The 22,227-nt window shown below is 36.6% G+C and overlaps 2 protein-coding genes across 3 annotated transcripts; both read right to left on the bottom strand.

The window, feature by feature from the left end:
• On the bottom strand, nt 1–15,196 carry LOC100854573 (ADP-ribosylation factor GTPase-activating protein AGD5). 2 transcript variants are annotated; one of them, XM_059740080.1, is made up of 12 exons: nt 15,038–15,196; nt 14,546–14,894; nt 7,260–7,318; nt 6,878–6,968; nt 4,485–4,539; nt 4,286–4,376; nt 3,936–4,167; nt 2,578–2,794; nt 2,236–2,411; nt 1,597–1,830; nt 1,360–1,517; nt 1–366 (listed from the first exon to the last, which is right to left on the bottom strand). In XM_059740080.1, exons 2-12 carry the CDS (start codon nt 14,594–14,596, stop codon nt 207–209), a joined length of 1,524 nt encoding a protein of 507 aa, XP_059596063.1. In that variant the 5' UTR covers nt 14,597–14,894; nt 15,038–15,196; the 3' UTR covers nt 1–206. The 2 variants fall into 2 exon arrangements, with proteins under 2 accessions (XP_059596063.1, XP_059596062.1); XM_059740079.1 differs by having other exon boundaries at nt 15,079–15,151.
• A 1,671-nt stretch (nt 15,197–16,867) lies between these two features.
• LOC100254613 (uncharacterized) lies at nt 16,868–22,118 on the bottom strand. Its single transcript, XM_002268918.5, has 5 exons — nt 21,882–22,118; nt 20,585–20,853; nt 20,365–20,487; nt 19,598–19,888; nt 16,868–17,477 (listed from the first exon to the last, which is right to left on the bottom strand). The coding sequence occupies exons 2-5, from the start codon at nt 20,846–20,848 to the stop codon at nt 17,268–17,270; spliced, it is 888 nt and encodes a 295-aa protein (XP_002268954.2). The 5' UTR covers nt 20,849–20,853; nt 21,882–22,118; the 3' UTR covers nt 16,868–17,267.
• Between the last annotated feature and the right edge of the window lie 109 nt (nt 22,119–22,227).

Genomic DNA, 22,227 nt, shown 5'->3' on the forward strand with positions numbered 1-22,227 from the left:
TTAAGCAATTTTAAAGAATTTTATTACTGCTAGACACCTAGTAATACAAATGAAGCCACTGTCCATGTATTAAGAGCAGATTCTGCCCCGGCCCAATGAAACTAAAAAAGCAAGCCCAACCAAATGCTATATCTTCTGTAACTCTAATATTTTCCACTACATATAGCAAAGCCAACATCTGTTTCACCCATAGCTTGGAGAATTGGTCACCGTTTTGTAAACATCCCTTGTGTTAGCGATGAGAAATCGTAATCATTTCCTGATTTAGGAAGAATGACAGATGAATTTGGCAATGCCGAAGGCAGCCTGCCAGCTCCTGTCATTGTAACACCGTTGATAGGATGAGCTGGGCTCATATTATACATGCTGCAAAAGAAAACGGTGAGAATACCATCAGCTTACCCACATCTTGATCAGAATTTGCTAGTGTACATTGTATACATCTTAGCCAATGAATGCCCTTACATTTTCCCAGCTGAAATTTTTGTAAGACAGGGTTAAGTAATTGAACCAGTTACTGAACTTGAATGGTGATTGAACAAACGTGTGCATACACCAGTGTCTTAAAACACATAAAGTTTGTAATTGAATAGGTTGATTTTGTATCAAAATTTAGCTGGGGAAGTATTTTTCTTGCTTATAATAGATATGAACAGAGCAGTTTTGCATTTCACAGCCGGAAACCAAGCACTTAAAAAATGCTAACCAAATCATTAATAATGACATCCCTCTAAACAATATGCTGCTTTGGCTCCTAGTTATCAAATTCGAGGACTGGAGGCTAATCCTTCCCTACTCTCCACTCTCACGAATTGGGAAAAGTTATCCAGTGTAACCCATCCAAAACCAACTAAATACTTCTAAAACAGTTTTGAGGATCTTTGAGCTATACCTGTTGGAGTTGATATTGAACCATATAACAAATATATATCCATGCTTGTTTTGTGTCTGTGTGCATGCATTATAGACAATGGACACACACAAGCACTATGGATCAAGTTTGTTATTGCAATTGCCAGCTTTACATTGGTTTTAAATTTCAGTTACTTAGGTGTCATCAAATATATATGACATCTTGATGTTTTATGATACAATGTGTTATCAATTTAATTATATAACCATCTTCTTAATGTTAATATTTATCTTAGTTTTCACTCAACATTCAACCAAACCACAGAACTATCCACCTTAGACAGTTTCATAAAGCCCATCCTAGAATTATACAACTGTTATGATCCAGTGAAAATTGGCTTCATTTACAAGAATTAGACCCAATCTGATCAGGTTCAGCTTTATCAAAATGCTTACTAAATATAGACCTTGACACTAGGATGATGAATATGTTAACAGTGTGCTTACCTCGACGTTGGACAAGGAACATTAGTTCCCAACGAACGTGCTGGTAAAGGAACGTTAGTTCCCGACGAATGTGCTGGTAAAGGACCATTAGTTCCCAACGAATGTGTTGGTAAAGGAACATTAGTTCCCGACCAATGTGTTGGTCGGATGTTTCCCATCTGGCACAAGAAGACAATAACAAAGATAAGAGATGGGATTTTGATCCAAGACTTAATGCAAGTTCTCTATGAGGCGAACCTGCATATGTTTCTGTGGCTCAGTGACTGGTGTCAACACTCCAGGCCTTTGATGACCAATATTTCCCCAGTTCTGAGTAGATAAGTGAACACCATTGGTTCCAGGTTGATGTATACTGCCAGAAAAAGTGTGGGACCCATTAGACCTTGCTGCAGCGGCCATGAGAAAGGACTGTTGTTGGGCTAGCATTGCAACTTGTTGTTGATGGATAGAAAATGGAGACACCATGCTGGACTGCATGAAGTTAAAAATAAAAAGATAAGACAAAGGCGCATTTCTTAAGCAAAAAACAAAGCACAAAATGAATCCATTAAAGTACTATAGCCATATATTGTTTTTCTGTTTTCATCAGATGATACCATAGTTATTTTCAGATGCTAAACCTTCACTTTCAAGTTTATCTTAACAGAGTGTTAGATTTGAAACTTGAGCCAAGGTCTTGACCCGGTTACAACAGAGAAGGCAACATATTAATAATCGCACTATAAAATGGGCATTGGGATCTTCCACCAAGTTATTTGGTGAAGATTCAGCACTTTTGCATATTTTGGTCACTAAAATGAATACCGTTCGGCCACAACAGTAGCACTCTTTACTTAATCTTTCTGAAAATTCCATTAGTAAGGTTGAATGGCACACCTTTTCAAAGAGGTTCATAATGTCATTTTTCATATCTTTCTGGGGTTTCTCTAAAATGGGTGGTGTGACCAATGTCAAATCTTTAAAGAGATCCTCAATTCCAGTTTTAGACTGAATATTGCTTTCAACTGGATTTGATGGAGTACTTTTCTCCACTGTTGATGAAGCTTCAGCAGCTGCAAGTTGAAGGTCAAAAGTAATAGATATGGAGTTAAATTATGCATTTCACCGCTCTAACTAATATTTATTAAATGATGAAAAATCTACCCCAAAAACTTGGAATAAGAAAGGCATAAAAGTAGCAATAATTGCTTAGGAGAAATATCAAGGAAAGAAACATACATTGAAACCCTGTTGACACACCATTAGCAGCAGATATCTCAGAATCATTTTCTCTAGAATCCTTCACAGAGAGCATTCTGAAAAGATCAGTGGCGTAATCAACTCTGGGTGGTGACACAATTGGTGTAGCAGTAGCAGCCTGCTTTACAGGTTCAGCTTTTGAAATTGATGACTCTGATTTCTGTACATTCTCCTGTGGTTGTGGATCAGGGGTGGTCTGTTCATCGTGTATGATGTCAGCTTGGTTGTATCATCAATATCCCTTTTTTGGGTTTACATGGGGAAACCATAGCATCACATTCTCTATAAAAATAATAGATGCATAACAATGGCATAATGATTCTAAATTTCATGACAGCCCTGTTAGACCCATGGGCATCAATTAGTGGCATGTGTTCATGTCATTGAAATTTCCATATCCAGTTAGAAGAATAGGGATGATACAAGCTCAACACAGTTCAACCAAACAGAATGTACATAGTATTGGCATGATGATTCCAAATTGCATGACAGCCCTGTTAGACCAGTCAATATCAATTAAGGCCATGTGTTTATGTCATTGAAATTGCTATATGCCATTAGAAGAATAAGGATGATACAAACTCAATGCAGTTGCATTATGCAGCTAACCTACTATACTAACTGGATAAGACAAAATGCAATATCAAATAAATCCGGGACTTAGTTTTTCCGATTATTGATTTTCTATTAAGCAGCAATGGTAATTTAAAAGCTAAAAGGTAAAAGGCTTTTAGAATTTTTTAATTTTCCTTGGTTATCTTGTTGGCTTCTTTTTAAGGAGTTTCTTCTCTTGTTTTGGTTAGATTCTTGTAGAGTGGAAGGATGTCTAGGTTGTATATATATTGGTTAGATTCTCATGGTGTGGAAGGATGTCTTTGTCATATATATAAACATATATAAGGTAAAATGCCCAAATAAATCAGAGTCCACTCTGGTAGCAACGTGAGTATTTTTCTTTTTTTAACTTGAAACTTCATCATGATAATTTTTGGGAATATAACTATTTCCCTTTTAATTTTCTTTGCAATCAAATCTGTGCTACCTCTACATTTGAAAAAATCAAATTTATTGTTAGGGCATATTAAAATTAACCACTAGCAGTTCTTTAGCGTATTGTAGTGTAGTTCTCTTTGTGCAACATGAATTTGATCTCTTCCCATTATGAAGAATACTGATAGAATGGAATAAGATGCAATAAACAGAAAGTTAGAAGAATCTATAATGAATGAAAAGAAGCAAAAGGCAGGGAAAAAAAAAAGAAAAAAAAAAAGAAAAATGAAGAAGAAGAAAGAAGAAAGAAAAATCAGCACAAAGAGGACAAATGAACAGCTTACTACCTGCTTTAACACTTCAGAAGCTGCAGGAATTCTACTTTTTGAAGCAGGAATACTGCTATTTGTATTGGGTGGATGAATATTTTTTTTGTCAGAGGAATGTTCAACATTGTTGGTATATCTATGTGCACCACTACCCCCAGGTCTAGGTCTATAAGCAGAAGCCTTCTGTTGACTCTCCCTTGAGTGTGATATTGCTTTTCCATCCCTAGGAACCCATCTTTTCTCTTCATACCTAACAGATATGTATATATATATATATAAGCATTATTAAATGTAAGCAGCGGTAGAAAAACAAATAAAAAGAATAGGAGAATTCCATAATTTGATACTGGTCACTCCAAAAATCATACTTTGCACGAATAAAATTCTCAATTCCAACTCTATCATAATTAGGAGGCAGCTCTGCTTCCCAGTAGCTATTTGATTTCTCATTTCCCATTGCTGCAAACAACAAGAAACCAAACTTATTTCAGTTCCCAATATTTCAATTCTGCTTAACTTGATGTCAATTAAAATAAAGCAAAACACAGAAGTAAGAGAGGCTCTTACACTGAATAAATGCAACCTGATCTGGAAGCCATGTGTCCAGTGTGGCAGATCTCACCTGCAGCAAAAGCATTTAGAATCTCTACAGTTGCATTGCTCAAAAGAAGGGGTATTTTGTGTGGCCATGGAAATCTATAAATTACTGGGAAGAATTAAATAAAACTGAAAAGAGCGCCTTGTAGAACCATGGTATGCAAACAACACAAACTAGAGGTCTAAAGAGGGATTACTCATTGAGTTGGACCCACTAGTGAAAGAAGCACAAAGAGTCCAAGAAATCCTCACAAAAAATACAAATAGAAAAACAAAATAAAAATAAAATAAATACATGACAATAAATGTGTGAAAGGAATGCACATTTTGAACATTTAATATCTAGTGATGACTTCTGAAGAGACATGGATATTTATATTGTACAAAAAGACGTTTTCTTTAGGCAAATTTTCTGGTAAGCTGGGCATTCAAGTGAGGAAACAATAGTATCTTTAATAAATAAGGAATACATAAATATGAATACTAAAAGGCATTAATAATTATCTATATGCAAAGTGGTTAAGAAAAGAGTGGCAGGTGGGAAATTCATGCGAGGAATCAGAAACCCACAGAAAAAACAAAGCCATTTATTTGACATGCTTAGAACCTGAATATGTATCATGATGAGTAATCATGTCAATAATACATTAGAAGTATGTGCATTAGAAGTATGCTTAGAGACTAAATGTGGGAAGTTCTCTGTTAAGTCTCTCTACAAAGCCCTAGAATCAGGCCCTTCAGTCTCTTTCCCATCAAATGTCATTTGGAAATCATGTGTGCAGCCCAAAGTGAGTTTTTTTGGGTGGGAAGCAACTTGGGGAAAAGCTCTTACTTTGGACCAACTTTAGAAAAGGGGATGGCCTTTAGCAAATAGATGCTACCTTTGCCAAATGCATGAGGAATCAATAGATCACATCCTCCTCCACTGTGCCAAGACAAGGACTCTTTGGACGTTTTTCACTCTCTTTGGGGTGTAGTGGGTGCTGTCAACCTCAGTTAAGGCGAAGCTCTTGGGCTGGGATTGGTCCTTTGAGGGAAAAAAGAGAAAGGAAGTTTGGAGAGCAGACCCCTTATGTATTTTTTGGGTGGTTTGGAAGGCAAGGAACAAAATTGTGTTTAAAGATGATGTGTTGTCCATCCAAAAACTTAAGAGTTTTTTTGTTTATTTTCTTTGGTTAGAGACGAAATTGTTCATAAAAGATGGTCCTTCAACTTTAGTTGGTTTCATAAAAGATGCTATTTTAGCGTCTCTTTTCAATATAGTTTTTTCTCTTTTACTTATCAAAATATATATATATATATATATACACACATTAGAAGTATGTGAATTAACAATAAAAATATCAAGAAAAAAAATGTAGGTCTGGCTGCATGTGAGGGAGGGTGGTAGGGCCCAAAAAACTGGTAGCTTAACAATCAGAATATAAAAGAAGTACCAGTAACATGAGAGAATAGAATATAATACTTTGGCTATGTGCAACAAAAAGCTGGTAGCTTGAACAATAAGAATATCAAGAAAGTGACTGTGCCAAGAAGTCACTTTGGCAATTCCAAGAGGATGAGAGAATAGATTAAGATACTTTGGTTATGTGCAGTAAAGCCTAGTGACTGCTAGTGAGGAGTGACAGACAGATGAGCAAAGACAAAAAGACATGTAGAGTCAGAAAAGGCATGGTGGTGTACAATTTAAAACACTAGATGTTGGAACAAGGGCTCATTAGACTTGAGTAGTCAGTTTGCAACAATCTAGGACTGAATTATAAAACATAGAATGACAAATTACCATGATTTTGGGTGAAGTAAAGCAAAAGTTATCACACTAAAGAGTATTACTTAAAGAATCTATACATCATTTATATAAATACATCTTCAAACTAGATATCATCAATATATATTCAAAATTTCCTTATAACTCCCATATTTTGATTAGTACATTTCTGTAGCAAAGATAAGCCCAAGGCAAAAACAATCAACTCGGAGAATAACTTATGGTGTTCCCATCTCTATATGGGCAGAAAATGAAAAATAAAATAGCCAAACTTGTAACATTCCTGATGCATGAACTGGCAGTGACAAGTACAGGTTATGTAACAAAGCTATCCCTGGGCTAAGTTAACAACAGACAAGTCATCCAAGAAAACCAAGTTTAACTTCATCAAGAAAAGTGTTTCCTTAAACTCTCACAAGTACAAGAATGCCAAATGACAAATGACCCACAAACTAGTGAAAAATGCTGTAGACATATTCTGAGCACCTAAGGATTTCACAACTTCACCTCACTTCCTGGCTAACCGTATATCGTGTTGTCAACTCATCTATGCATGTAAAACACATAAAAACTTTAACTGCATAGAAAAATGTACCTTTGATATGTGTACTCCAAGACTTCTGTGGATCCCTGAACATTGCATGCATATAAAAATTCCTAGATTCACACTAGCCCATCGCGGAGCTCTGCATAGCAAACAATTAATATTATGAGTTCAAAACCCTCATGCACACACGCCACATAGGAATTCTGACGCATATTCTTTTTTATTCTACATTGTTGTCTGTATTCCTTCCCCACACATGTTGACACACAACAGCAAAAACAAAGTCATATAAAAATCTAGCATAATTCAGTTTTATTATCAAAAGATGCAACATTGTTGCCTATATTTCCTTCCCTGATCCTCACTATCCAAAGACCCATGTTGTTTCTTCTAAACAAAAGCACTATCCATATTGCTCTTAGATACCTACTTGCTTTTGCAGTCAGCACATTCCCTGTTCTCTGGTAATTTAAGAAGCCCCTCCAAAATCTGCAAATAGAGACAAGGGATAAGCAATTCCATTTATTCACAAGGACAAACCTAACGACAAAAAGAAAAAGAACTAATAAAGAAATGTCCAGTCAGAAAGAAATGTCAGTAGGATTAACACGAATTGCAGGTTTGCTGTGGATCACAGGTGAAGATTAACCATAATCTCACTATGGTTCCATTATGCAATCTAAGAAGAGATCAAGGTTACTTCTATGAGGTTTTCAACCATTAGATTAAATCAGACTTACAGGGAAGCCGTGAGAGAAGAGCCATGGTAAATAAACATGTAGGAATGCCCAAACAATGGTTAGGTTCCTCCATAACTGAAGCAGATACTCTTGAATAAACCCAACAGCATGTCTTTGGTGAGTTGGTTTTTAGCTGACCATTAATTTTAAACCGCATCTTTCTTTTTCATTTGAGGAGAATCTTCCATTGTATATTCTTTATTTTTTCTCAATAGAGGTTATTTCCATCAAATAAAATAAAAACCAGGGTGGAGGGGGAGTTGGTATATATATTGTTAAGAGAGAGAGAGAAGAAAACCTTGATTCTCATTCATCTTGTATCTACTTACAATTGAGAAAATATATATATACAAGGCTAGGAGTCCTAACTACCATACATGTGACTTATATTAAAAAGGAAAGATTGTACACTATAAATTCATTATATTCAACACTCCCCCTCAAGCTGGAGCATATACGTCATATGCACCAAGCTTGTTACAAATGTATTTAATCCTAGGACCTCTGAGAGATTTAGTGAAGATGTCTGCTAGTTGATCATTTGAATTAACAAAACTTGTAGCAACACATCCTAATGCGATCTTCTCTCTAATGAAGTGACAGTCAACTTCAATATGTTTGGTCATTTCATGAAAGATTGGATTGGATGCAATATGTAATGCGGCTTAATTATCACAGATGAGTTTCATCTGTTCATCCTTTCCAAATCTCAACTCTCGAAGAAGATGTCTCAACCATACGAGTTCACATGTTGCCAAAGCCATAGCTCGATACTCAGCTTCAACACTAGATCTGACCACTACATCTTGTTTCTTACTCTTCCAAGATATTAGATTACCTCCAATAAAAACACAGTACCCTGAAGTGGAACGTCTATCTGTGGGTGAGCCAGCCCAATCTGCATCTGTGTAACCAACAACCTGAGTATGACCTCTGTTCTCGTACAACACACCTTGGCCTGGTGTACTTTTGATATATCGAAGAATGCGGATTACGACATCCCAATGGCTATCACATGGTGACTGTAGGAATTGACTAACAACACTCACAGGAAAAGAAATGTCTAGACAAGTAATGGTGAGATAGTTCAATTTACCTACAAGCCGTCGATATCTCCTAGGGTCTCCTAAAGGCTCCCCCTGTCCTAGTATAAGTTTGACATTCGGATCCATAGGTGTGTCTATCGGTTTACAGTCTAACATACCAGTTTCTTCCAAGATGTCTAAAGCATACTTCCTTTGGGAAAGGACTACACCGGAACTGGATTGAGCTATCTCAATTCCCAAGAAATACTTGAGTTTCCCCAAGTCTTTGGTCTGAAAGTGGATAAAAAGATGTTGCTTTAATTTCTGAATACCATCCTGATCACTGCCTGTAATGACGATGTCGTCCATATAAACAACCAGATAAATACACTGCCCCAAGGAGTTATGATGATAGAAAACTGAATGGTCTGCTGTACTGCGAAACATGTCAAACTCTTGAACAACAAAACTAAAACAGCCAAACCATGCTCGAGGAGATTGTTTCAAGCCATATAGAGAACGGCGTAACCTGCACACTAAACCAGACTCCCCCTGAGCAACAAAACCAGGAGGTTGCTCCATATAAACTTCCTCAGCAAGATCACCATGAAGGAAGACATTTTTAATATCCAACTGATAAAGAGGCCAATAACACATAGCAGCCATGGAGAGAAGCAAGCGGACAGAAGCAATCTTGGCAACAGGGGAGAATGTGTCACCATAATCAGAACCATAAACCTGAGTATAGCCTTTAGCAACTAAGCGGGCCTTAAGGCGATCAACCTGACCATCAGGACCAACCTTAACTGCATAGACCCAACGACAGTCAACTGTAGATTTACCAGAGGGTAAAACAACAAGATCCCAAGTACCATTAGAGTGCAGAGCATCCATTTCATCCACCATTGCCTGTCGCCAGCCTGGATGGGAAAGAGCTTCATGGGTGCTCTTTGGAAGAGAAATAGAGGATATAGCAGAAACAAAAGTAGAATAGGGTGAAGATAATCGATGATAACTCAAAAAATTGTAAATAGGATGAAGATTACGAGTAGAGTGAGTACCTTTCCGAATATAAATGGGTAAATCATCAGGAGAAGGTAGAGCCGGGGTAGGAGAAGCCGAAGGGATAGGAAATGAGTCAGCAGGTGCCTCAGCAAAAGGGAGAGGAGCAGCGACACGAGGGCGATGATGATAAACCTGAAGTGGTCGAAGAGGCACAACATCAGATGGGGAGACAATGGGAAGGGGCAAGACTTCAGAAATAGGAAGAGACTCAGAAGTGGTGGAAAAGAATGGTGAGTCCTCAAAAAAAGTGACATCAGCGGAGATAAAGTATCGATGAGTCTTAAGGGAATAACAGCGATAACCCTTCTGAAGTCTGGAATATCCCAAGAAGAGGCACTTCATGGCTTTGGCGGAAAGCTTGTCCTGTCCAGGAGTGAGAATATGAACAAAACAAGTACAACCAAAGACACGAGGAGGAAGGAAATAAAGTGGTTGGTCAGGGAAGAGAAGGAAATAAGGAATTTGATCATGTAAAACAGAGGAGGGCATACGATTAATCAAATAACAAGCGGTAAGAACAGCGTCCCCCCAAAAACAAAAAGGAACATTACTATGGAGGAGGATAGTACGAGCTGTCTCAACAAGATGTCAATTCTTGCGTTCAGCTACCCCATTTTGTTGAGGAGTATGAGTACAAGAAGACTGATGAAGAATCCCATTATGAGACATAAATGAAGTAAATGGGGCTGAAAAATATTCCCTGACATTATCACTATGTAACACACGAATAGAAATATTGAACTGGGTCTGGATTTCAGCATAAAATTTCTAGAAAATAGATAATAACTCAGCTCGATTTTTCATTAAAAATAACCAAGTACATCGAGAATAGTCATCAATGAAAGTGACAAAATACTGAAATCCTAAAGTAGACGTAGTCCGACAAGGACCCCAAACATCAGTGTGGACAAGCTCAAAAGGAGACTTTGCCCGATTATTCAAACGCTTTGGGAACGAGACACGAGTATGTTTCCCAAGCTGACATGACTCACAAGAAAGCGACGACAAAATGGAAAAACGAGGGACCATCTTCTGGAACTTGGAGAGACTAGGGTGGCCCAAACGACTGTGAATGAGGAGAGAAGCATCAGTGGAAATGCAAACTGTAGGAGATGAATCCGAGGTGAGGTGATAGAGGCCTTGAGACTCACGTCCTATGCCAATCGTCTTCCCCGTACTCCGGTCCTGCAAGGTCACAAATTTATCAGAAAAGATAATAAAGCAATTAAGAGTACGAGTGATTTTGCTGATGGAAATAAGATTAAAAGGACATTCAGGAGTATAAAGGACAGAAGTGAGAGGTAGAGAAGGCAAAGGAAGGGCCAAACCAATACCTTTAGCTACAGTTTGAGAACCATTAGCTAAGGTAACAGTAGGTAAATCAGAGGTAGTAATAATAGAGGAGAAAAAATCCTTATTACCAGATAGGTGATCAGAAGCTCCAGAATCTAGAATCCAGGGTCCAAGAGAAGATGTGTGGGTAAGGCAGACAGAAGCATTACCAAGCTGGGCAACAGAGGCAACAGAAGCTTGAGATGCCTGAGATGCGGAGGAGCTCGGAGGTTGAGGCAGCTGAGAATCAGAGGACTAGGCCACATGGGCAATACGAGGAGGCCGTCCATGTAACTGATAGCAACGATCGCGAGTGTGGCCAAGTTTATTGTAATAGGTGCAATGAGGACGTTGGCCTCTACCTCGGTTACCACTGCGTCCTCCTCGAGAGGTAGTGTGAGAAGAAACTAACACAGAAGAATCTGAAATGCTATCAGATGACAAAGTCTGAGTGGACAAGATACAAAGGAGGCGAGCAAACACATCATCCAAGGACGGAACTGATGAACTACCAAGAATTTGATCGCGGACAGGCTCAAGATCCGGACGGAGGCCAATAAGAGTAAGGACCATGAAGAACTTATCAAGCTGTGTTTGTTGAGCCCCAACATCAGGAGTAAGAGGCATCACAGTCAAGAACTCCTTCTTAAGAGAGGCAATCTGGCCAATATAAGTAGATAGATCCAAGTCCTGTTGGCTGATATGGACAATAGCAGAAGCCACCTTATAAAGACGCTGAATATCATTCGTATATAATCCTTTGGCCTGAATCCAAAATTTAAAACAAGTTTTGTAGGCCCGAAGATGAAGAAGGATCTTGGAATCAACGGATTGTCATAATACACTACATAACTGGGCATCTATCTTTCTCCACTGTACGCGCCCAACCTCAGGGATATCTGCCTCCTGTGTAACCAAGTGATCCTCATATCCTTGTCCCATAAACCAAAGTTCAACAGAGGCAGACCAAGAAAGATAATTTTCACTGCCAACCAATTTCTCCGAAGTAATCATAGGAGATCCAGATATGACAGAGGAAAAAATGGAAGTTTTAGTAGCCATATCCACTTATCTGGAGAATGAAGTATATTTGGATCGAAGAGAGCCCTAATATGGCTTCAGATGCGGCTGAAGAAGGAAAAACCGAAGAATCGCCCGTGTGAGAGACCAAATGGAAAAGAAAAACAACCGTGGCACCACCGGAAAGGTAGAAGAACACTTCCCAAGGCACGTGCAGGGATTGGGGTTGAGAAAAAATAGCCGGAGGACGCCGGAAAAACTGTTCGGAGGCCCGACGGAGGCAAAAGAACCCCAAAAGAGGCACGTGCAGGGCTCGGATGGCAGAAACAGGTATGAAGGGTGGCTAGTCGGCGTCAGGCGAGGCTGGAGGAGGAAGCGCGTCGCCGGAAAAACGCGCGTGGCCGGCGCGTGGGTGGTTTTCTGGCTCCAGTGCTTTGGGAAAAATTGGAGATCTCCTCCAGGCGCTCCTTGCGGTGTGGGAAAAAGACGTCTTCGGAAAAGTTCGCCGGAAAAGTCGCCAGCGGTGAATGTTTTCTGAAGACGATTCGACCGACCGGAAAGCTTTGGGGTCTGGGGAAGGTGACCGGAATGAAACACGGTCACAGGAAGATTTCTCGGAATTGATGACACGGGGAAATTGGAAAGAATTAGGTTTTCTCCCTTGGCTCTGATACCATGTTAAGAGAGAGAGAGAAGAAAACCTTGATTCTCATTCATTGTGTCTACTTACAATTAAGAAAATATATATATACAAGGCTAGGAGTCCTAACTACCATACATGTGACCTATATTAAAAAGGAAAGATTGTACACTATAAATTCATTATATTCAACATATATATATATAGCAATGCAACCCATGGGATAACCCACAGGTTGGTATTTCTCTTATCCTATAGGAGGATGCCCTGAACCAATCCACCTTCAATGTAACCATCCTAAGAAATTGATAAATCAGTAGATGAAGCTTATTTTCAGAACACTCTATCCACTATATTGGACCCTGGCTCATGGTGAAGGCTAAGAAAACTGAACTTGGACCCTAAATAGGTGACTTATTTATCTCAGTCATCTCTCTGTACTTTTTTCATCTCTACACATCTATTGCTATTTCTTCAATGATGCCTTTCTATAATTGTTTTTCCTAAGACATGTTCACCAGGTTGTGGAAATAGTGTTGGTTACGAGGTGGAAATCACTTATATTTGTTTCAGATCTATTGGGTTTGTTTTTACACAAATGAATACTAAATAATCTCTTTCAAACCTAGCCCCTAGTTTTGTAGAAATAAGAAATTACCCTATTGAATATATTGATGGTAAATTATTGAACTGAATATTCACATGATTTTAAATCATTGCTGAACTATGGTAATTTTACTTAGACCCCTCCCTCCCTCCCTCAGGGTGTGAGAAATTCTATCCAGTTTTAAAGATTAACAAATCTCGTATATCTCATATAGCATAGGATAATATAAGTATGAAAAAAAAAAAAGTTCACGACACACTTAAATGTAGTTTTCTAGTAACATGTTGCATCATATATAAATTTAAAGAGGAAAAAAAAGGAAATGTACATTCCACATGAACTCAATCCAGGCCTATGAGGTAACTCTAAATAATAAATATGTAAAACACACTACCCTTAAAATAATACTCCTTACGTAATACACAGCTGTGTATACCTGCATGCATATAATATCTATATTATTAGTAGTAGATAGCATATGAGTTACAACTCATAAAGTGGGCCAGTGGGCCCTGATTTCGGACATCCTGGCATCAGCAAAGACCTTAGACAGCGAAGAAAGGAACAGAATGCGTCATTGAGAAAACAAAAGGAAAAGTACATAAACTTCTTTTTTTTTTTCATGCAGAAATCAGTTAGCCAAGTAAAACAAAGAAGTAAACATTTGAGACAATAATTATTTGGCAAGATACAAGTCAATGCTAATAAATATTAAATCCTCCAATGCAATCAGTGAATTGGGGAACAAGCTCCAAGAAAAACAATTTGTAAGGAACCCCAAATTTGGTTGTAGAACACAAGTAAGATCTCAAAACGAAAAATGAAGGCCACTCCTTGTCAGAATCGTATAATAACCACCCTTTTCACTTCAAACAGACAAACAAAATTTTAATTCAAGCTTTGCTTAAACTCAAAGGCCTTAATAAAATTCTTGTGGGAAGAAATTCAAGCTTGGTGACTTACAAATGCCCACTCAATTATCCAACAAACACGAAGAGATGGACTAGAATGAACAAAAAGAATAACTTGAACTAAATCAATCAAAACAAATCGTTAATGTTCCGTTTTGTCCCCGGAAAAGCATAGGAAATGAAACGAAATAAAAACTTCCAACTCGACTGAATCCAATACAGCCAACTTAGTTCAGGCGAGCCTTCTTATTTAGCAAACCAATGAACAGACCAAAAGCAATATCCAAACTCTCATTCCATGCTTTTCCTAAATTTTCTCGGCAACCAAACGAAAACTCAACCAATAAAAAATACAAATAAAAGTAAAACACGGAACCTTTCTGTGCCTGGCATTGAGCTCTTTGGAAACACTGGCCTTGTCGTTCATGTCGTCGGCGCCTAATCGAGATATTTCAAAGATCAGAGACGCAACTTTCGCGCCTGCCGTCACTTTCTCGGCCTCTCTCTCTCTCCTCCGATGATCTGAGGAACGATAAAGGAAGGAAGAAGAAGGAAGAAGAAGGAAAAGGAAGATTGAAATTTGAAAGTGAGGGTATCCTTTGACCTTTTGCTTTCACTCTTCTCTTATTTGGAGGCCGCCGTCTGCACGCGTTTCAATACTTTCTTGGTACTTTAGCCGCCCTCTTCCGTGGCTTGCCCGGATTTCCTTGCTCCAGTTTTGGTCACTGCCGTCCAAGAATAAGAATATTGTTTGGACGAGTATTTCGGAATTAATTTTAATTATTTAATAAAAAGGAGAAAGATCGAAAAAAAAAACAAAAACATATGAGAGAGTAATACTTTTTTTTATTCCATAAAATAGAAATACTTATAAATAATGGTATCTTGATTCTTGAGTGCGTGACGCACGAAGATAACCAGGATTCTTTTGCTTCACAACGGCATTCTTGACTTGTTGGATCATTGGTTGGACTCTGCCGTGAGGACAAAAGAATTAGAAGATGAGATTAGAAATTTTGGATTACCTACACCAACCACAACACATTATGCGTATAATTTAGCTTTGTATCTAATTTGTATTTCTATTATTTTTTATCTTAATCTTAATTTTTTTATGTTTTGATCATGATTATTTTTACTTGCTAATTTATTTATATCTTTATTTTATATATTTGTATATTTATTTCAGTGGTTTGAATTTTACAATCGAGACTGTGAGTTTGATAGATATTAAATCAATATCTTAAAAAAATTTCAAATAAAAGAGTTGTAAGAAAATAAAAAATTATGTTTTAGAAATTTATAAATTTAGAGGTATAATGATTGAAAATGTAATATCTCACGAGATAATAAATAAAGTTTTTTATATTGTATAAGAGTTATTTTTAACTTTTCAATACATTTTAAAATTGTAAAATCCTTTTAAGTTTACGGTTGATAGTATTCATATGATCGAGAACATGTCATTACAAATGGTATTAGAATGATATAGCTTGTTTGGTTTTGTGAGAGGCGTTTGTTTATTTGATATGTAATTCATTCGACACAATGAGGACGTCATGTTTATACGAAGGATATTTGTAATACTTCACATCAAATATTAAAAAAAAGTTCATCGCATAAGTGTGAGGTTTTTTTAATCATATAAAATATATTTTAAAATTATGAGGGCCTTTTAGGCTTACAACGAATAATATTTATATAGTTCGAAGCAGAAAATGTTTTATTTTAACACATATTTAATAAGTATTTTTTAAAAAATCACATTTTTAGTAATATAATATATAATAATAACACTATTAATTATATATATTAATATAAAAATATTATTCTTTATATGCAAATATTAAATAAATTTTGTAGTAATATTTTTATTAGATACAAAATTGGTATAGAACAAAAACATTTTTTTCATTGGAATTATTCTAAAATGACCCTTACATCTTGATAACAATGGATAATGGCGGTTATGGACTCTAATGTTATGTTTAGTTAAAAATAAATAAAAAGAAGAGTAGAAAATGATTTTTATTTTTGTTTAATTGCCTTATAAAAAAATACAAAAAAAAGTCACATGTAATTAAAACTAATTATAAATTTATATATTTTTAAATTATTTAATTTTTATATCAAATAGTTAATAATAAAGGAAATGGATGTAAAACAACATATAAAAATAATGCAATGATTTTAAATCAATTTTTTTTATTTCCTCCTCCTTTTCTTCTTTATTTTCTTTTCATTGACTTTCCCTTAAATTTTCCGAAACGAAATATAACCTAAAGGGAAGACGCAGAAGAGTCTTCAAAAATGGCCGTTAACAAATTGAATAAAAAATATTAAAATAATTGTTTTAAAAATGGTGCTTCATTCCTTATTGAAATTTATATGGATGAAGAAGGGAACAAGCGTGACTCATAATAAAAAAAAAAAATTAAAAAGTAAAAATTTAGTAGTGGTTTGGATACCTTTTTGTTTTTAATTTTTAAAACCAGAAAATAGTAATAATTTTTATATAATTTGAATTTATTTTATAAGATAAAGATAAGAAATTCGACAAAATGTATGTTTACCAAAAAAGGTTATGTTTCATATTTCTAAAAGATGACATGCTTATATGGAATGATATCCATCAAAAAAAATATTTCCAAAAGATGAAACTGATAAAGAAGGTAAAATATTCTAAAGAAGCAAAAAATATAAGAATTATTTTCTAATTTCCAGAAATAGAAAAAATGAAAATCATACAAGAACATGTCGAGTAACATACCAAAAACAACACAAATGTTTTTTGACGAAGTAAACATTAGGCCCGGTAAATGGTAGTTGCTCGCATCAGCCTTCCATAATATCATCACCAAACTTCTAACTGTCACAGCAGAAGAAACAAAACATACACTCACGTAATGCATCACAGCAGCCGTAACAACAGCATGGTAATCATATATAATCTTTCTGTCTTTTAGAATAATGCCATGAAATGTTGCTAAAGCGCTTCTCCAGTGCCACAGGCAATTAAGAAGTGCAATACTCAGAAATGCATTTCTAAGCATATATTCTATATTGCATTTCTCCATTTCGTTTCAGGTCTTGAATGTTTATTCACGCTTCTTGCTTAGTTTCAGTTTTGCTTCCATATCTCCACTATAGGGTGCAACATGGAATGCATACTGCTGGAGAACAGAGAAGACAACCATCTCGACACAAACCAAGACATTCTGAATAGCTTCTTGAATGTGCTCCACATCTAACCAGAAATGGTGTGATCGAATGACGCCCAGTGCAACTAGAATCTCGAGCACTATGCCCTGCATGTGGTTAAAAATGGCCTCTGTGAGCAAGTAATTTATTCAAGCAATATTCAAATTTCAAAAAACCTTTGAAGGAAAACTTCTAGCAGGAAAAAAAGGACATCAAGACAGAAATCAATATACACCCATGTCTGCTGTATGAGTGGGATCTATGGAAGTTTATTGCAACAGAAAAGGCAACACCCATGCACAAGCAGGATATATAATTAGAGGAATTGGAAGAAAGAGAGGAAAAGGGAAACCCAATTGCAATTTAAGGAGTGGCAACAAATCCAACAAAGGGAGTCCACTCTCTAAGAAAATCCACCATGTCTAGAATGAGGCTTAGCTAAAGTAACTTCGAACTTTACCAAAAAATGATCATTAATCCTGAAATTTTCTCCCATTCCTCTCCTTGCCAAGCACCAAAACAATGCATGGGGATCATTCATTGAACCCTCATTAACCTCCTATTTCCAGCAGCAAGATTCCAATAGAAAGCATACCAACCAACTTAAGGGTATCATGTATAAAATGTCAAAAAGAAAATAGTCGAAAACCAAAAATATCTGGTGCCACATGAAATATAAGAAAAGGTGGTCCACTGATTCTACAGCCTCATGATAGGTTGACACATGATGCATGGATTGGGGTCCTGTTGATTAAGTGATCCACCCTGAACACCGAGTCTAAGCTATGCCCAAGCGAAGCCACTTTTGTGCACAAGGAAGTTGCCCCCCACTTCAAGGAGCTAACTTCTAAAACTAGGATCTTTAATGAGAAAATTCAATTTGTGCTATTAAGCCTCATCATACTATCTCTCACACCTCTATGCACCTAGAAACAGAGGGTCTTGATGCTTTCCAATTTTCAAGCATAGAGGTTTTCTATGGACACCACATTCCACTTCACACCCTCATCCACCCACCTCACAACATCACAAATCGAAGCCTTGTTAAACAACTCAATCATATGGAGAAAACTTCTCATTTATCAAAAAAAAAAAAAAAAAAAAAAAAAAAAGAAAAAAGAAAAAAAGAAAAGGAGATTTGGAAGCTTCTCTTGCAAACTTTTGGTGCAGTAGAACCATGGCAATTAGGATTTACATCACCGCATGAAAATCCTTTCAAAATATCATAAAGGGCACATCTCCTCCTTGAAGGCAACTTCTCTTATAAAATGGTTAAAGCCATTCATAATAGCCCTCCAAACCCTAAGCCCCCATAATCACCCCCAAACTCCTTTGAAGTTTGAACCACCGGGATCTGTTTTTTTGCAAAATCTCCAAACCACCATACTTTTCTACAAAGCCCCCCCATTAGTTTGCAAAACAATGAAGCCATTTCTCTAAGGGTAATTTGTAAGAACCACCAGTTCTCATCCTAAAGCCGCTCACCTCCCAACAACCACCTGTAGAGTCATTCTATGCTAGGTGAGACATGAATTTTCCCTCTTTCCTGCCCAAAACCAGGCTATATAGTCATTCTATGCTAGAATTAAACTTATTAAAATGTTTGACATTTTATTTTTAACCAATGCTGCAGTGAACCACCAGAAAACATGATGAAAGGTCAGTTAAACAGATGAAATGGCTCAAACTAGCAGCTTGAGTCATTATTGAGTCCTTAACCAACTTCTATGTGGTGCTTATTCAACTTTATTGCACCTAGAAATGTAAATTAAACAAAAGCAATGATTTGAACAGCTCCTTGAATCGATATTGAGTCCCCACCCAATTTCTATGCATGGATTATTCAATTTGTTGGTAATTCAAAGCAAAAATGCATAAGTCATCAAGTCCAGCAGAACTCAAACTGGACTTGAAAAATGAGTAGAAATGCCTAAGTGCCAAAATTAGGAAGTTCTACTCTCCAGTCGAATGAGGATTAGTTTGATTCATAACATTTTAAATGGTCCATTAAAAATTCAAAATGGATTTAACCATCTGACTAAGATGATGACTCAAAATCCATAAATTTTCTAGGTGGAAACATTCCAGTGTAGTTTGCCCATTTGTTTTAGTTTATTTTCTAATGTCTAGAAGGGGTTCAACCATAGAAATTTTACTTTCAAGTTATCCAATGCTCTTCAACAACTTTTACAAAGCAATTAAGAAGGAAGGGGATGTGAAGTTGTACCTGCCAAAAGCAGAAGAAAACAATCCCTTTGACGCACATGAACTTTGTCAGGGGCTTGTGTGGTTTCAACTCCTTTGCAAACACATGATAAAACAAGACAAGGGAATAAAGAGCCAGTGAAACTGAAATGTTAAGAATGATGGTGAATGTCCAGCTCAACCAATTGGGATATATCCCAAGAATCTGTAGTGTTATCATCAAAATGGAGCATACAGGACGGATGACAACAAACTGCCATGTCCAATATTTGAGAAGCTTCAGTGTATGGTGATCCAGACGGACGGTTCGAGGCTGCAGTTTTTAGAACCACAAGTGTCAGATATTCTTCTAGCCATATCGAGAACTCACAAAGCTTGTCTTATAAATATGTGTTTTGGAATACATATGAATCTTATCTCATAAAAAAACCTAACATGTAAAACATAAATGCATTCTGATCTCAGAAGAAACTGAAAACAGATCAGTGGAATGTGATTCAATTGTTGTCAAGCCAAAGCTAAATTATCTTCAAAGATTGAGACAGACAGAAGCAAGAAAACAGATGATTTATGTCTTTGCTGCCAACTTGTTTAACATATGAAATGAAATCTTATGTTTATCCAAGATTAATATTTGAATTTAGATTTGAAATAACATCTCCTTCTTGAGTCTTAGTTATAGACACAAACCCTATTGAAATTGAAATAGCTCTTACCATAACACATTATTGAAGATAATCTTCTCAGATTGACCCTGGGGAAATAAAGAGAGGATAACTTCTTTCTCACCTGGAAAAGTGTCATTGGGAATGAGTGGTGAATTTCTCTCCCTTTAATTCCATCTGGCACTATGTTTTTGCTGATGGATATGTTCAAGTAGCTATACAATAAAGCCAGGAACTTAGCAATCACCTGCAAGTAACATAATGATGAGTTAACTGTGAGCTGATGAGTGAACATGAAAGAAGCCCGATGACAGCCAAATTATACATTAGTAAAACACACTAACCAGAGCCTCATAGCATTCCTTAATTGACTCCAAAAGCATAAAGAATGCTTTACTTCCCTGGAAATCTAACAACCCTACAAATGAGTCAACAGCATATATTGGAGCCATAAGGACGATAATGATTATGGCCTTTTGTTCCTTTGGGTTCTTCCAGTAAAACAGATGCTGTGATACGAGCTGGACTGTAAAATGCATTGAAAGCATTACGCAACCTGCAGATCCTAGTAGAGTAAGTTGTCCACGGTCCATTGTAGATATATCCATATCGGCTGCAAAACAAGAAGCCAGCATGGGATAAATATTCAGGATCTATCGGAGGTATGCATTTCCATTAAGGGAAACACTCATCTAAAGGTCCTGAAATGTCCTTATGCATGCTAAGTGAGGATTAAAGCTTTTGTTCGCTAATATTTCATATTACTTCAACAAAGAAATACATAATTCATTTACACTAATTAAACTATATGCAACAAATCACAGAATATTACATGAAAGATTGGGTGTAATAAAAAATGCATCTAATCATATAAATATGAAATTTTCAATAATCAATCAGGCCTCATGGCAACACTAGCTTATGTATATGTGCATGTATATGAATACAATTATTACAATTTGTAATAACCAATAATGGTGAGTGAGAAATGTATGCTCTCCTTTCAAGAAATTGCAGTAACCTCCATAGACAGCCTAAATCTCAGTGACATCCAAGTCTGAAAAATCTACCAACCAAAAAGTAAAAATAAAAATAAATTCTAGCATATCAATTATTACTACATTCTACATGTTATGCCATCAATATAAATCATAGTTAACAATTTTTCCCGAAGTAATTAACTCGTGCTGCTTTCACATACACAGTAAGCAATTTCAAGACAGGTTTTTATTTACTTGTTCTGTCAATCTGTTTCCCGAAGATGAATTTACTTGTTAAAAGTTATTAAACTTTCATTTCGCTTAATTCTTGTAGTGTCAGAATATTGTTCATCGTACATAAATCTGGGACTACCGTTTCCTCACAATAGTCAAACGCCTTTTTCTCATTTCCAAAATGGTTTCCTACATCAAGTTCCTGTATATTCCTGAGAGTGTATAACCTAGAAAATGATAAATGCAGCCTTTACTCAAATTTCATAGAACTTCGTTGATGAATCTTGAAATTTCATAAGTTCATGAACTTGAAAAAGCTGCTGTTCTGATCGAGATTATCGTTTCCCTCGGAAAAATTAATTAATCGAATCAAATTATTGAGAAAAAAAATTAGAGTATAACTGAAGTCATTTGGGAGCAGACAAACCCGATCGCTGAAATCAAAGGGCGGATCGGTGACTATATGAGATCGGACGAACAGAAGATTGCTTGCTTCTTCAAGAAGAGATGCTGGAGACTCCGCTCATCAGCTGCTCTCTCCAGTTAAATTGGTCTGGCTGTGTTCAACTTCAATCACAGAGCGACGCGTCACGGCCAATATAGATCGCGCCATCTCATTTTGCGATGAGGTTTTCAAGTTTGACCCGTCAATTACAATGGAAGCCCATTGTCTCCGAGCTTTTTGTTGGAAATATTTAATCATGGGCTCCGTTTGGGCCCAGGTCCACTATGATGTCTTTTTCAATGGCTTTATTTATTTTTTTCTTTTTCTT

This window comes from Vitis vinifera, chromosome 10 (assembly GCF_030704535.1).
Source record: "Vitis vinifera cultivar Pinot Noir 40024 chromosome 10, ASM3070453v1".
Classification (NCBI taxonomy): Eukaryota; Viridiplantae; Streptophyta; class Magnoliopsida; order Vitales; family Vitaceae; genus Vitis; species Vitis vinifera.